Source organism: Colossoma macropomum, unplaced genomic scaffold, assembly GCF_904425465.1.
Source record: "Colossoma macropomum unplaced genomic scaffold, Colossoma_macropomum, whole genome shotgun sequence".
Taxonomy (NCBI): domain Eukaryota; kingdom Metazoa; phylum Chordata; class Actinopteri; order Characiformes; family Serrasalmidae; genus Colossoma; species Colossoma macropomum.
The window spans coordinates 11,570,398-11,586,570 of NW_023494806.1; the positions used below are offsets into that span (position 1 = coordinate 11,570,398).

At 38.8% G+C, this 16,173-nt stretch overlaps 1 protein-coding gene across 3 annotated transcripts in view; it reads right to left on the bottom strand.

Moving 5' to 3' along the window:
* rxrab (retinoid x receptor, alpha b) overlaps window positions 1-16,173 on the bottom strand; it is a 65,994-nt gene that overhangs the window by 1,986 nt on the left and 47,835 nt on the right. For 2 of the 3 annotated variants that reach the window (XM_036597992.1, XM_036597991.1), the window contains 7 exons: window positions 11,742-11,892; window positions 10,066-10,245; window positions 8,616-8,785; window positions 5,193-5,322; window positions 2,779-2,911; window positions 767-858; window positions 38-143 (listed from right to left, as the gene is read on the bottom strand). In XM_036597992.1, the coding sequence (XP_036453885.1) occupies window positions 38-143; window positions 767-858; window positions 2,779-2,911; window positions 5,193-5,322; window positions 8,616-8,785; window positions 10,066-10,245; window positions 11,742-11,892 (962 nt within the window). Of the gene's footprint in view, window positions 1-37; window positions 144-766; window positions 859-2,778; window positions 2,912-5,192; window positions 5,323-8,615; window positions 8,786-10,065; window positions 10,246-11,741; window positions 11,893-14,141; window positions 14,589-16,173 lie in introns of those variants that run through there. The other variant, XM_036597993.1, reaches the window with a different exon arrangement.

Below are 16,173 nucleotides of genomic sequence, written 5' to 3' on the forward strand. Positions count from 1 at the left end.
CAGAATTAGCATAAAGGTTTGCATAACGTATATATACCTTCCGGGTTGGTCTGGATATTTCTGTTTGCAGTAGGCCTCCAGTGAAGCATAGACTCTCTCTCTAAGTGCCTCCACCTCTGCCGGGTTAGACAGGCCCTTAGAGTCTAAATGTGCAGAGGGAAATATTTTATAACCTGTTAGAACATATTTCAGTACCAATTAAATCTAGACTGACATTAAAAGACTGAACCTTTTACAGTGTATGTTAGTTTTTACATCACATGACGACAAGAATTTTTATTCTGTATGTGGCACTACATTTCACTGTACATTTGAGGGCAGTGAAACTCTTGTGTTATGTTTGACAATGTTGGCTTGGATAAAACTGCTGGAGGCTACATATAAAGCTAATTTAGAACAGCACATTCGTTTTCCAATACTGAATAAACACTGAGATCAAAGCCTTCAGCCTTTTCCAGGAATATTCCTCACATAACTTCCAAATGGATGCATAACTGGCCAGCTTAAGAAATATGGCTACAGTATTTCCATTTTACAGGGTGTGGCAGCTTAAAAGATTACCATTTACCTCATCATATTTACTTTTCTCAGACTATAAGCAGTAACTCTGCTTTGTTCTGTTGCTCTACATGTACAGTACCACATTCAAGACTCAGATTATGGGTGAAGCATTTCCAAATGCATTAAAGCAGAGCGTTTTTCACTTTAAGCAGGTAATTTCCAGTGGTTGTGTAAACGTATGCGTGTGGTGTGTGCGTTCCTGTACCTGGATTGAAAAGAACAATCGCTCGCAGGCATCCAAGCTCAGACTTGTCCATCTGCATGTCTCGCATCTTAGACACCAACTCTGTCAGCACTCTGTCCCAATAAAAAGCAACTGACTGTAACCCCTCAGCAGTAACCTTTCCAGTTGGACTGATATAGAAGTCACTTTTTTTTGCTGAACACATTCATTAGAGTACTGGGTAATGCCCAGTGCTGTATAACATCATGCTGTACAGGCAAGATGACTCATCAGTTCTCAATCATTTTTAGTTTCTATATTGACTCGGGACTCAAAACTATTAGGGCACATAAGACAGGTTTGCCTTTGCTGTAGTCACCCTCTATTTCATTAATGAGGACACTGACAGATTTCATATGGCGAGTGAAACATTATCGCACAGCTACATAAAACTTCCGTGCAGCTTAATGTAAAAGTGCAATTAATAATGTAAAAGCGAGTGCGACAGAGGACACTTCCACACTGAAACATCTTAGGGGGGTCATTTTCGAAAACACAGATGTATGATCTATAACATTACTTGCCCTCAATTCTTAGAGGATCATAAGTCCTCCATGACCTGAACTGATACTTATTTCTTCTTTCTAATTTCTAACTTCACCCCTAAATAAAGTCTGAAATATTTGTCAGGCTTGGGTTAAGTTCAAGTTTGAGCTTCTCTTTATTCATCTTCTATCTTTTTTGACCTGTATTTACACCTACTTTAGTTTATTCTTCCTCCATATTTTTACTAAATTAAGCTATTTTTAATCTCACATAATAAATTCAGTTGTGTTGTTAGCAAGGAGGACGACATGAGAACGGTGCATTAGCCTATGTCTAAATGCGCAGATGGAAAATATTTATAACCTGTTATACTTCAGTAACTATTAAATCTAGACTAATATTAAAGGACTGAACCTGTTACAGTTTTTATATATGATGACAGGAATTTTTATTCTGTATGTGGCACTAGATTTCACTGTACATTTGAGGGCAATGAAACATGTTATATTTGACAGTGTTTGCTCAAATGAAACTGCTGGAGGCTACATATACAGCTAATTTAGAACACATTCTTTTTCCAATACTGAATAAACACTCAGATCAAAACCTTCAGCCTATTCCTAGGAATATTCCTCACATAACATCTGAATGGATGCACAGTCGTGTTGTTAGCTAAGAGGTCGAGTGAGGTCCATGACTTCAAAATGAGAACAGTGCATTATGTAGTTTACACAAACTAAAACCTTAAGGTATGTTGTTCGAAGGAACTGCTGGCTGAATAAAATTGTTAAAGTGGAATTTAAACCTTTCAGTTTAGGGCCCAACCGATATGAACATTTTATGGCTGATACCAATTTTCAAGGGCTAAAAATTCCAATAACTGAATACAGGCCAATGTGATTTTACTTTACTGACTGATATGACTGTAAAATAAACAAAATGAAACTTTCAGATTGTTTGAATCCCAGGCGATGCCATGATTATAAAAAGCTGATAATTATTGGCATGTTATGTGGAAAATCTTTGCCCATGCCAATATCGGTTCAGCAATATTGGCCAATAAGCCGACATACTGGTCGGGGTCTATTTTGGACAGTTATAATTAGGCTATTCATTTTTTAAAATTTTGTCAACTGATGATCTGATGATGGCTGTCACTGCTGCTATGCTAAGACCTAACTTAGCAGGTTATCATTAGTGGTAGTAGGCTGGTTTGGACGGAATTTTGTTGGGTTCACGTGGGATTCAGATTCAAATCCTGGTGCTTTTGTTTGGGTCTGGACAGAAATTTGTCAGGCTGTATTCAAGGCTGGACAGGAATGTGAGGCCTGATTAAAACACTATCCGGAAACCCTGAAGGCCTGTATGTGGGCCACACTTCAGTTCCTCAATCTCATAACTATATAACTTAAAAATTTGTTTCATAGTAGTTGTGGCATAATTCATAATATATAAAGTTTTGAGGTTAATAATTGAAAAATAGGCCTAAGAAGGCTACAGACACTTACCTGTCAAAAATGGCGCCTACTCCTGCACTGTGTGCACTGTTTCTATGGACATGGAGGCCTGTTGCTAACAATATGCCATCTTTCACACTTATAGAGCGGTGCGAGAAAGAAGCTATGAGGAGCTCATTCCACCCTGTGAGAGATAAAGAAACAGATGGAGAGGCGGGTTTCAGCGGAGGCCTCAGAACAAACAAAAACACAAGAAAGGCAGCAAAAAAGAGCCCTTGAGGATGCGCTGAGCCGACCAGATGAGGTAACCAGATGAGGTAAATAATAACGCTTTTGTACGAAGACAGTAAACAAAAGAGCTTCAGTTATAGTGAGAACTGCTTTGTCTGCTCTCAATGTGTCAAACAGTGATCAGGCATAAATACACTCCAACAAGGCCAAAAACATTGTTTTTTTTTCCATTTCGAAATATTGTAGGGACAAATACTGGGATGGTGGGTGTCCTCAAGCCTCGGGCAACATTAGGCCTGTGGAATACACACAGCATGTGAACTAAGAGTACAAATAAACCACTTATTCTGAAGTGAACGTATCCTCCTCAACAGAAGAACTCATTCTGAGATACAGAATGAGATGGAAATCTCATATTCATCATACATAAAGCTACTGAAAACACAGTATTACAATAAAAGGATGCAGTCTAATACAGAATATAAAGCATGCGTAATTATCCAGTATTGCATCCAAAGAGCTCAGAGCACAAAGATTAGTCATATGAAATCTTTTTATACTGTTGTTGTCATAACAAAAAACTTGTGTCTACACAATAGTATCTTTATTGGCAAAAGAAAAACTGTTCTTTAATGTACATTGTCATTTTAGACCATTTTTATTGTTCCATTAATTAAGAAATATTCACACAGTGTAAAGGGAGGCTAGCATTTTCACAAAAACAAAAAAGGCCCCCCAAAAAGTAAGGTATGAGGTTTTGATATGACAGTGACAGCATGATTTCATCATAAGACCCTCAATGGCTTTTAATCTTGAAAATCTTAAAATTGAATGCATATGTTATTATATTTTTATCTGTACGATGAGACTCACATCTTCACATCACATCGTCTTTATCAGCGTCATCAATATTATCAGTAGTAACCATAAAAATGGAAAATATCAATAATAACAACACACACAGGAATCCTTGTACAAGATTTATCATAATCTATTACACTCAAATGTGTTACTCAAATTCAGTACACTGATGGTACTAAACCAATTACTTCAACAGCACTGACTGCTAAGAAATTTGGTGTCATTCAGTATGAAACTTCGGTTCCTAAATAGTCAATCTTATCAGCATCAGCATGGTTCCATCATCTAGACTGGTGATTTTTGTGTAGTTAACGATGATTTATCACGTTTATTGTCGTATTTCCTCAAATTTGACCCCAAATTTAAAAAAAGAGTGTATTTTGTTATAGTTATATGAGCGAACAAAATCAGCTTCATCAGAATTTATGTATTACTTTCAATAATTTAATAACAGTCGTTTCATTAAGTGAATGAAGGGTTTACAAGAACCTGAACATTAAAATTTCTATAGGTTGAACGCAATTTCCAATTCTCATCACTGGCATCCAGTGAGAGCAACTGTGGCTGCATGTTCCAACCAATAACTGTACAGCTATATGTGAACGTTCAAACAGCCGCAGTCAAATGACACATTTTGTTGGTTTTCTACATGAAAACAAGTTAACACATCCTCTACAGAGAACTAAAAAATAGCATTTCTCTGCAAATTTCAGGGCACAATTTCTACTTATTTGTGGAGTTTAACAGAGCTGTAACTAATGACTATTTTCATGGTAATTAGCTGGTCCATATGACTTAGATCAATCAATTAGTTGGAAAACAACAACCTGCAGATATTAGTCTGGCAGTAATGTTTCATTCAGTGAATTAATTCAAAATACAAGCATTATTCTTCCTATTCTCTTGCTCTCGCTCTCATTCATACGGCGTGTGGATTCTTGTTACAGTGGAGGCTCACAAGGGGAACTGTAGTTTTCCACTGCTGCTTTTGTTAGTTTGCAGCTCGTTGATTTATCCATGGATCTCCCATGAGCTCTGTCCAGTGTAGCCTGATGAAGGTGCTGAAGATATTGCTTAAAACCATTTTAAAGATGCAATTTGAACCAGAGGGCTGCAACTGTGGATTCTATCATAGCAACATACAATGTGCAAGATGCTGGGCTTCAGACAACACTACTATGAATAGCTTAAAGGGTAAAACCAGGAAAATTCTTCTTAACACATATGCATTAATGCACAATTCATTTTGATAGTCCTAATTTTACATATGTTTTCTTGCCTTTAAAAGAATGTACTGAAAAAGTACCGTTCAGGAATTAGTATAAAAGTCTGATGAAGAGCCATTAAACAGAAATATTTATATACTGTCGTACCTGCTCGTAAGAGGATGACTTGGTCGTCTAGAGGGAGTTCGGAAAAGTGTGGTATCCTTTTGGCCCACTCCACTAACGTAAAGAGCTGTTTATCTGCAGCTTGGCAGATGTTTGTGACAGGGTCGTTGGGCTGCAGGGCGAGAGGTAGAGAGAAAAAAAAGGAACTCTATATTAACAAAGAAACAAGGATGCTGCTCAACATTGGAGCACTGTGGAAAGACTCCAGTAGTGGTCATTTCTAAGCACGCAAGGACTGTGAATGAATTTTTGGATTGTTGTAGTGTACCTGACTGATGACAGGACAATATGACAGAAAGTATGTAAGGAAAAAAAAGTGCGGCTGGAAGCACACAGCCAGAAGAATACAAAACAGGTAGGGGGAAGGCAAAGCAACAGAGGATTTCATTTAAGTCCGATCCTATGACACACACACAGGAGGAATCTTCAAGGATCTGCACTTTAAATAAAGTTTCCTTTTGAAGATGAGACGTTAGATTTATCTCTCTGACAGCTTTCAAACTGGAGATGCCTGTTCTTTCAGTTTCTTTAGACAAAGGTATGGAACCGAAGTCTCTTTGTGTGTAGGCCTCTCTCTCTCTCTCTCTCTCTCTCTCTCTTTCTCACTCTGTCTGTCTCTCTCTCTCTCCACAAGCAATGAGACTGTTACCCGTTTTAATAATGTATCGTGGTATAAAATCTAATGAAAAATTTGAATATTTTAAAACATGTAATAATGATTTAAATAATTAAATAAACATGTACAATTATCATATGTTTTCAAAAGTCATGGTGAAAGTAAACTGTCTACTGTCTACTGACAGTCTCTCTGCAAATCATGCACCAGAACAAAGCATTTTTATGTTGTTATTATCTGAACAGTAGTGCTGTATTATACATTAGGAGTATTCTCACAACCAGTATTGTGTTTAAAGTGTGTGAGGCAGTAATAGCTACTGTCACAACAAACATATTTAATAACTAAACAAAAATAAAATGAAACAAAAATATGTATTTGTTCTTGTTTGCCTATATAAAAAAAATCAATAGATATTTATTTGTTTTTGTTGCCTTCGCAGAAAAAGCTGTCATGGTAATGCGAACTGTTTCTCAGCCTTTAAGTGCACAAAAATATGCTGCAGTTCTGATGTTAGTAGCTGACAGTATTTCATTTCTTTTTATTTTGCACAATAGTTAAATAGTGCTTTTGTAATTTTGTAATTTGCTATTTGCTTAAAGCAGAGATTGGTTATATTTCTGTTTGCATATCCAAAAAAAGTCTGTACTTGCATCACACCCAGTGAGAGGCACTCTATTTTAATAATTTATCGCTTCTCATATCAATATCATGATATCTGACAGCTTTATTTATTTATGTAAATATTGTACAGCCCTAATGAACTAGTAGTAAATAGTAGCAGCATTACGGAGCACTACTGATTTTTCCCCCATTAATTTTCTCCCCAATTTAGTCGTGCTTAATTCTACCTTTAACTAGGTTTCCCCACATCACATAATGCTACCAAGCTTGGGAGGGCGAACGCTTACTTCCGGACACTGGAGAGAAACCAATTATGCTCTATTGGACTCCTATTGGCTATGGCAACGCTGGGGGATCAAACTCATGATTTCCCGCTGATAAGACCAACTGTGCATGGGTACTCAAGTACTCAGTAAACTGTTCTAGGTACCAGTATTTGACTATTGGAATCAATATTCATGTATTAGTTATGCTGTATCACATAAAGTCATGCCAACTCAGGCAAACGTCAGTTTTGCTCATGCTTTAGATTAAGTAAATATATTATATATTCATAATTATATTTATAAAAACTCCTAATCACCTTCTCTCCAACAAAACCCCAAATAATCTCCCACAGCCACAGTTTTAAGGATCCCTCCTAAATCTAGACCTTCATCCTGGCACATTCTAATTCAAACTCAATGTAATATCAGAGACAATGCCTCAATCACATTTCCAGCAGGATTCTCAATAAGATTCCAATCATGCCGAGAGGAGCACAAACTCATTAGGGCTGTGTTTCATTCAGCAGGACCTTTTAAAGCCCAAGGACAAACCTGCGAACCTGTGCTGAAAGTAAATGGTTTTGAGAATCCCCAGAAGAGCAAACAAAGCATGTACAGCTTCCGCTCCAGTTGTGCTGAAAGGTCCAACTCAAGCATAGAGGCACAAACACTAGTCTACTAGTTACACAATAAAAAAATCCAACAGTTATTTTTTGTACATACTATTCCACAGCACAGAATTGGCTTAGACCACATTATGCTGCAATGTGTAAGTTTAACTGACTCCAGTGCTATACAAATGGAGGAAACCTGCTGATTTCCTATCTCCTGCTATGGGAATCCATGGTGGTCTTCAGTGCCAGAGTGCATTACTATGTAGCAGTGGATGGCCAGTCCACAGGGAGCCACTTCCTGTCAGAGTCCAGCAAGCACATTTCCATCCATTTAAAAATAGCCATTCCCATTTGCTCACGTTGCACCTCTACCTCCAGAAACCTGAATCTTAAGACATCTAGGAAACAAAAAATAAAATCTCCACTCAGCCTGCCAGACTCACTGTCCAGTCCACAGGATCTCAAGGAAAATTACATCTCACAATAAAACGTTCTAGTCAGTGTAGCTTGGAAAGAAATGCTGGCAGATCAAATGTTCTGAGTGAGTGTGAGTATGTGAGAGAGAGGGTATGATTTAGAGAGAAGGTGTGATAATGGACAGGGCTTATTTGTAAGGGATTTAACTGACCAAGTCGTGCTGGATAAAGTATCTGTATAATTTCCCCAAACTGACTGATTAAAACTTCATAGCCTGGATACAAACATCAGCTTTTACACAACAGGCACCACACTCAATAACAATAACAACACTCCACATGGCCATGTGGTATACTTTTTTACAGAGAGATTTACAGGTTCAGCCAATTACAGGTCATTTGTTCCACAATTATTACAATCAGAAAAGTTATGCACATCACTGTGCAAGCCCCCGAGAGGTGCAGATGTCGATGTCCACACTTTAAGAGAAAGTCTGTAATCCAGGAGCATACATTCAGAACGAAATTCAAATCCTTAACAACTTATTTTAGATGTTCAGAAACATATTCAAAGAGAGTAAAATGAAGAAGTATGTTATAAAATCATACCCTCTCTCTCTCACATATTCCAATACATTGTTTCCTCAAAATAGTAAGTTCATGACAAAACTCAAATTGTAGTTCATATAAAAAAACAATGGCTGCTTTGCAATAATAAGCAAAGTACTCTTAAAGGCAGAATTTACAATTTTGTTCCATGCATAAAGGAGATAAACAGGATTAAAGAGAGAGAGAGAGAGAGAGAGAGAGAGAGAGAGAGAGACAGACAGAGAGAGACAGAGAGAAGAAACACAGAGATACAGGCTTACAGAGCTGGCTGGAGCAGCAAGGCTGCCCTCCACATAGGTTTCAGTTTTAGGCTCCACTGCCAGCTCAGCTTCCAGAATCTTCTCCACTGGCATGTCCTCACTAGAGCAGCCGGCCAGCTCCAGCTCAGCCTCGCTCCTTTCTTTCGCCCGCTGCCGTTCCTCCTGGACAGCTGTTGATATATACATGCACACGCAAACATAATCACACATGAATTAAAATAGACAAGAGACTGAATTTATAATAATACAGTATGTATGTGTATATGTGTATGTGTAACTGCACACATAGAGATATGCACACACAATAACATGCACAGACACACACAGCTGCTTTCACTTTGCTCCTTGGCTACACATCTCCACAGCAACGGCACAGTCTGTTTTTAATGGAATAGAGTACATTATTCACAGACATGAGAGAGAGCGAGCGAGCTAAAACCAGCTCTGCCATAATTACACAAGTTCAGGAGGTCAACTCCAACTTCTCTGCATGGTTTGCAAGACTATATATTTTTTGGCCACAAGCCAATACAAATATGATTCAGTAAATTGAGTGGGCCTCCATTTTGCCAATAAAGCCTATGTAATGGACAATAAAACTGTCCTTTCTACTTTCAGTCAGTTGATTAGTTTGACAGTCATGCCCTGCAATGAAAGGGTCAGCAAAGTCCGTGTGCATGTGTGTGTCCGCTGTGGCCTGGACAAGGTGGAAAAGAATGCAGTCTACGTTCGTTTTTAGGAACATTTCACTCTCCTCTACTACTACTGTGTGTTAAAGGCTTTTTATGACTCCTCTTTTCCACTGTTTGTCTAACGTCTCCGTAGTGTGTCAGTTTTCATTCACGTTCAGAATTCCCGGGGTTTGAAATGAAGACCTCAGTGGCTTTTTGTTCTTTCTGTCCATCAAATCAAGTATCGACTTTTCTTTTACATTCCAGTGTGTGTCTATAAACAACACAAGCCTCATTCTGTAAAAGCACTATAAGAGTCTCTTTTCTCTTACTACCTCGGAATGGCTTGTTAAATGAGGTAGAATTCCATGAAGAGAACAAATAACTGTTATGATTATATTCATGCATGTTGTGATTACAACATGCTTAGCAATTTATCATTGCTGTCATATCAAAACCTTATGACACTTTTTTATGGTTTCTTTTTTTTAACATTATTTAAAAATGGCTGCTGCTCTTTTCATTGTGTGAATATGATGCAAAAATGACTTGGAAAAGAATCACATTACACATCACAACAATGATAAAAATATAAATAATGGTGCAGCCCTAATGCTTTGGTTCATCCAAACACCCACAGAAACCCACCTGGGACATGTGAGAGTAGGTCAGGATGTTGGAAGGCACTACTGCAAAGGCCAATTTTGCGATAACAATTAACAAGCGATATACTGTGCATCCTTACAATTGCAGTTCACACACACACACAGAGTATGTACCTTCTCTCTTCATTCCCATAGCCAAGCATTTCTGGTAGCGGCAGTACTGACAGCGGTTGCGCTGGCGCTTGTCTATCAGACAGTTCTTGTCGTCTCGGCAGGTGTACGTCAGGTCTTTCCTCACCGTCCGCTTGAAGAAGCCTTTGCAGCCTTCGCAGCTGTACACCCCATAGTGTTTACCTGCAAGAGCCATTCATCCTTTACCATTCTTCCCTACAGGAGCCACTTTTAATTGGCATTATGTGATCAATAATTCAGCACCACCAAAATCTCACAGCTGTTAGAGTCTCTGCCAGGTGATGTACTGCATTACAAGTCGTGGCAGGCTCCGAAAGTGGAAAAGTCTGACAGACTTTAAGTGGTACAGAAGAATAGCTTATGTTCTCCCAGCCTTTAAAGCGTACCTCAGCGAAAAATCTAAATTACACAATTTTCTTCTTACCCCAAATGTAGCCAAGACATGTCTGGATCTGAAGTTTGCTTTTTTAGTTTTGTGCTTAGGCTACAAGGATAATGTAGCTAATGGAAGCTTATGGCTGCTGGGTTCGCACTATGCAAACCATCACACATTCACCTCAAACTGCATCAATTTGTAAAGTAATCTTAAATGAACTTGCTTATGTGGTTTGTGACAATACTGGGCCAAAGTACAGACAGAATATCTGCATAATTAAATCTTTAAGATATAAACAAAGATATTCAAAGTGGCATAATATGAAATAGAGAAATATTCCTAATAACACTGATAGATACCAGACGTGTTTAAAACCTCTAAAGGCTGTCACAGCAAGTTATTATATTAAATGGTTATACAATGGCAAATACACTGCCTGAGACAATGTTTTATGATAGTTTTCAAAAGATTTTGGGCTAAGACATATTTTTAAAAATCCATTTATAGCGGAGCGGTACATACAGGGCATTGTAAGGCAAAATAATACCAGTCCACAGCATGCTATCCCAAAAGTCTGGGGGTCATCTAAATATTTTTGGCAAATGTGAGACGCACCTTTGTGTTCTTTTTGGTCAGCAGTGCTTAGTGCCTTGCAACTCTCCCATGGATGCCATTTTTGCCCAGTGTCTTTCTTATTGTGGAATCGTGTACACTGACCTTAACTGAGGCAAGTGAGGCCTGCAGCTCTTTAGATGTTTGTCTAGGTTCTTTTGTGACCTCCTGGATGAGTCGTTGCTCTTGGTGAAATTTTGTTAGGCCGGCAGCTCCTGGGAAGGTTCATCACGGTTCCTAGTTTTCTCTATTTGTGGATAATGGCTTTCACTGTGTTTCACTGGGTGTGGCTAGTGGAAGCGAACCCAATAGTCAACTGAATGTGGCTAACAGGTTGATTTAGTAGCTAAGGGGGCAATTACTTTTTCACATAGGGCCAGGTAGGGCTGAACAGCAGCGTTCCTTCAATAGATTAAATCATTTAAAAACAGCATTTTCTGTTTAACTGGGTTATCTTTGTTTAATATTAAAAGTTGGTTGATTATCTGAAACATTCAAGTGTGACAAATACTCAAAAATAGAAGTATCCAGGAAGAGGGCAAATCGTTTTTCACAGCACTGTAGGTATTATCTGTAAATACCAGTGTTTCACGTGAGCTATTTGTCAGTTATCATTCACTGGTTTTAATCTCCTATAATGTCCCTGTGTGTGAGAATGCGTGTGTCTCACCTGAGGAGCGGTCTCCGCAGATGGCGCAGATGTGTTTGGTGAGAGACAGTGAGGTGCCGGTTGGTTGGGCTGGAACCTTCATGACCCCATTCAGACCCAGAGGAGGTTTAATGTCTTCTGGGCTGCTGACAGAAGTCATGGGGGAGCTGAGCTGAAAGCGGACGAGAGAGAAGTAACTACAGTCACAAATCCACATGTCAAGTTCACACCTTTGTTTATGCAGTGAAGCCCAAGAGAGACCAAAAGCCCATTTACACTCTGGTAAAAAAAAAAAAATACACATTCTAATCCTCACACTAGCTCACATCTCTGTTTGCAGACTCAAAATCTTACACAAAACATTTCACATAGGGCTGACTGCAAATCATCCTTTACAGGAATAACTCTTCTCCTCCAGAAATGATCTGAAAACATGGGATAAAACCCTGTTATATTAACCCATTTATTCCCAAACTGCCAGATATTGTTCTGATCGGTCTAAAGTGATGAAATTTTGTATAGTTATACAAAAGTATGAAGATCTAATTACTCTAACTATGAGTAGTTAGATCTAGTAGTTAACTACTAACTTTAGTCACAACACAATCAAATGTGATAAAAAAGGTTTAATTATGTCTTCAAATTTGTCTTAGGCGAGCTAAGAAAACATCTTTCAGATATAGACAATAAAAGTTAACATTTTCACATCTGACATTTAGTTACCGTTTCACCATTCAAGGTTCTGTTATGCAAACAATACGTAATGATAAAGGATCATGACTCCCAGGAGCAGCCTCTAATTTCCATAATGTAAATATATGTCCCACATGAAGCTAGCTGTTGAAAGCAGCTGTAGCCTCCACACTCCATTCATCTCCAACTGCCCATAGGCTCAGTCATCCATTCACAGCAATGACAGATGAAGCTATGTGAGCACCTGGGAAGGGATGTCCCACTCACCCACAGGAAACGCTCAGGCGAAAAAAGACATTGCTTTCTGTTTACCTTTCACAAACCTCCAAACACACACATATCAACAAGACCAAAACAACGAATCAGATTCCATTTAAATGTTTATTGCTCATTTGTTTTTAATATGTATGTTTTGAAGAAAAATTAATCCTGATTCTGTCGAAATACATGCAAAAATAAATATAAGATGGTTTCATTCACATCCTTACTCATTCACTCCCTCACTCACATCTCTCACTCTCCCTCACTCATCACTCACTCACTCTCCCTCACTCATTCACTCCCTCACTCACATCTCTCACTCACATCACTCCCTCTCCCTAACTCACATCACTCATTCACTCACTCGACTGACTTCCTCACTCGTGCACTCCCTCACTCATTCACCCTCTCGCTCACTCCCCCACTTCACATACTCACTCATTCACTCACTCCCCTACTTCACATGCTCACTTATTCAGTCATTAACTCACTCACTCACTCATTCACTCACTCCCCCACTTCACGTGCTCAGTTACTCAGGTATTCACTCGCTCACTCACTTAATCACTCTCACTCATTCACACTGACTCCCTCACTCATTTACACTCTCACTCACTCCGCCCACTTCACTTGCTCAGTTACTCATTCAGTCATTCACTTGCTCACTCATTCATTCACTTGCTCAATCACTCATTCCCTAAAGCTTTTCAATCATCCCTCAATCTTTGACCCAGCCCATCACTCATTCACTCACTCCCTCATTCACTCCCCCCACTTCACATACTCACTCCCTCATTCACTCTCTCTCCCTCCTTCACTAATTTGCTCATTCACTCCCTCACCATCTCACTTGCTTGGTTATTCACTCCCTCACTCCCTACCTCACTCATTCACTCTCTCTCTTTCTCTCTCAGGCCCCTTCCTCGCCCCTCACTCATTCACTCACTTCATCACTCAGTCACTCCCTCATTTGCTTAGCTCCCTCCCTCCCTCGCGCACTCACTCTGTGGTAGGGACTGTCAACACCCATTTAAGCTCTAATGTATATAGGGCTACATACCCACACGGAGACCACAGTGTGTGTTTTGTTATTACAAGACAAGCCTGAGTTGTTTTTTCCCCCTGCAGGTACTCAGAGACTGAACAAACACTAAACATGAAAATCTCTTTGATGTGAGTTTAATATGCCTCACTTCCAAGAATCAAAGAGGATCTGATACAGAGAAAAGAAATCAAACCCTTCACAACCTAGCTAAATGCAAATGCAGCCAAATGTACACTGTTGCAGTCTAGTGGCTACAGGATGCAGGAAAAGTGCTGAACAGAGATGAAAAAAGGAGCTACAGTAAAACGAATGTAAATCTGCTCCTCAAAGCAATGTGCTACACAGATATATTTACCTATTAGATGCATGAACCCATATAAACAAATACATACACATGCATGTGTTCATGTAAACAGCCCTACCTGTATGCCTGTCTGCTTCTATTCTAATGCAGACTTGGCTGTTTTCCATTTGCCCTGTCCTGTCTGCTGGTTACAATCCGCTGGGTACACACAAACACATACAGTAGACACACTGCATCCCTTCTGCCTATTTTGGGTAAACCTGCAACTCAATCTGCATTCGAGTACTCTCTGTGCCAACAGCAGGGACAGTTAGACTCCACATTTAGACAGAGTGGATGAGGAGATATTAAAGGGCCTTGACCTGAATTACTGTTTCCCTGAATGATGAACCTCTGCATCAACAATCAAAGCCCTGTTTCAGTACTGTTTTGAACAAGGCCTCACTAACTTTGAAAGTGTGTCTTACCTACGTTGGCCACTTACAGCACAACAAGAGGAAAAGATAGTGAAGAATGGATATTTAACAGCTACAGGGGTCACTGCCTCCCCAAACTAAATCTCCCTCCAATTAGCAGCAAGCTTGAGAAAAGCTAAGGTAGTGAAACTGAACAGCATAGCCTGAAAACAGCTGTAATAGTGAAACTACATTTAACAGTCTGAAAACAGTAAGGATTTTAACATGCAGGGGCAACCAGAAAAAACTGTTCTGGTTTCCGCATGTGCGTATTTCACTTGCTGGTACTTTCCCCCCCAAACGGCTGCAGTGTGGCATGTTGGTCTTCTATGGCAGACAAGAACACCAGTACAGCATAAGCTTTAGCTTAATTTAGCTGTATTTTTCATTATGATTTTATTTTCACTTGATAATGACACTTAGAATGCTTTTAAAACATATTTTTAGGGACATATACGTCTAATTTAATCAATTTTCCTGTTATGATCTGTTCACTATTAGTAGAGATGACAGTGTAAAGTGATGGTCTTCTTTGCTATCTGCTGTTTCTTTCGGTAGTAATTTATATGACTAAAGTCATCAAGGTTGACCACAAAGTACATGTTTGAAAACCCCAAGTGAAACTACATTTTAATTAATTTTGTTGATTTTCTAAGTGAAAATATGTTAACACATCCCCTACAGAGAACAAATTTAAATATGACATTTTCCTGCATTTTTGTGCATCATTTCAATTTATTTGTTGAGTTTAACATATTGGAAAAACATCAAACATACAATATAAGATGTGTCAAACTTTTGCACAGGCCACGTTTTATGTTAAAATAAAAAAAAGATGGAAAGAATATACAGAGGACCTCTATAAAAAAGATGTCAACTGCCAAGATACTTTTGTTGATGTTGGCTACGCAAAAGAACCTTTCATACTAGAAGATGACATTAGATCATTGCCAAAGAAGAAAGCCACAGGAATCAATAACATTGCAATCAAAAAAATCTAACATTTTCACAAAGATTCAGATAGGGACTGACCAAATAATGCCAATAAATCTGGAAAACAGCTTAATAGCCAGCAGACTGGAAGGGGTCAGTTTATTTCCCTTGTATCACATGCCAGTAAAATTATGTTCAAGATTTTCAATGCAGACTAGAGCCTTACTTTGAAGGAGGACTGCCAGATGTGCAAGCAGGATTCAGCATAGGCAGAGGAACAAGAGATATAACTGTGGATGTACGCTGGATTATTGAAAAAGCCAAGGAGCTCAAAAAGGAAGGAACATGTGTTTCATTGACAAGAGCAAAGCCTTCGACTGTATCAACAACATACAATTATATCCTAAGAAAAACTGGAATCTCAGAGCATCTCTTACTCTAATGAGGAATCTCTACACTGATCAACAAGCCATGAACAGTTCCACATCGGAAAAAAAATTTAAACATAAAAAAAATTGTCAAGTCTGCATACTATCACCATACCTGTTCAACCTGTACACAGAACATACAATGAGAGAAACAGGACTGCAGGAAGATAATCGAGTATTCAGGATTGGTGAAAAAAACCTTTGATATACGGATGATACAACTCTCTGAAGACCTGAAGGCCTTTATAAAGAATGTTGAGAAAAGAATGTGAAAAGATGTGAGGTCAGTATGAAGGTTAGGATGACAGTAAAGACTGCTAACTTCACCACTGAT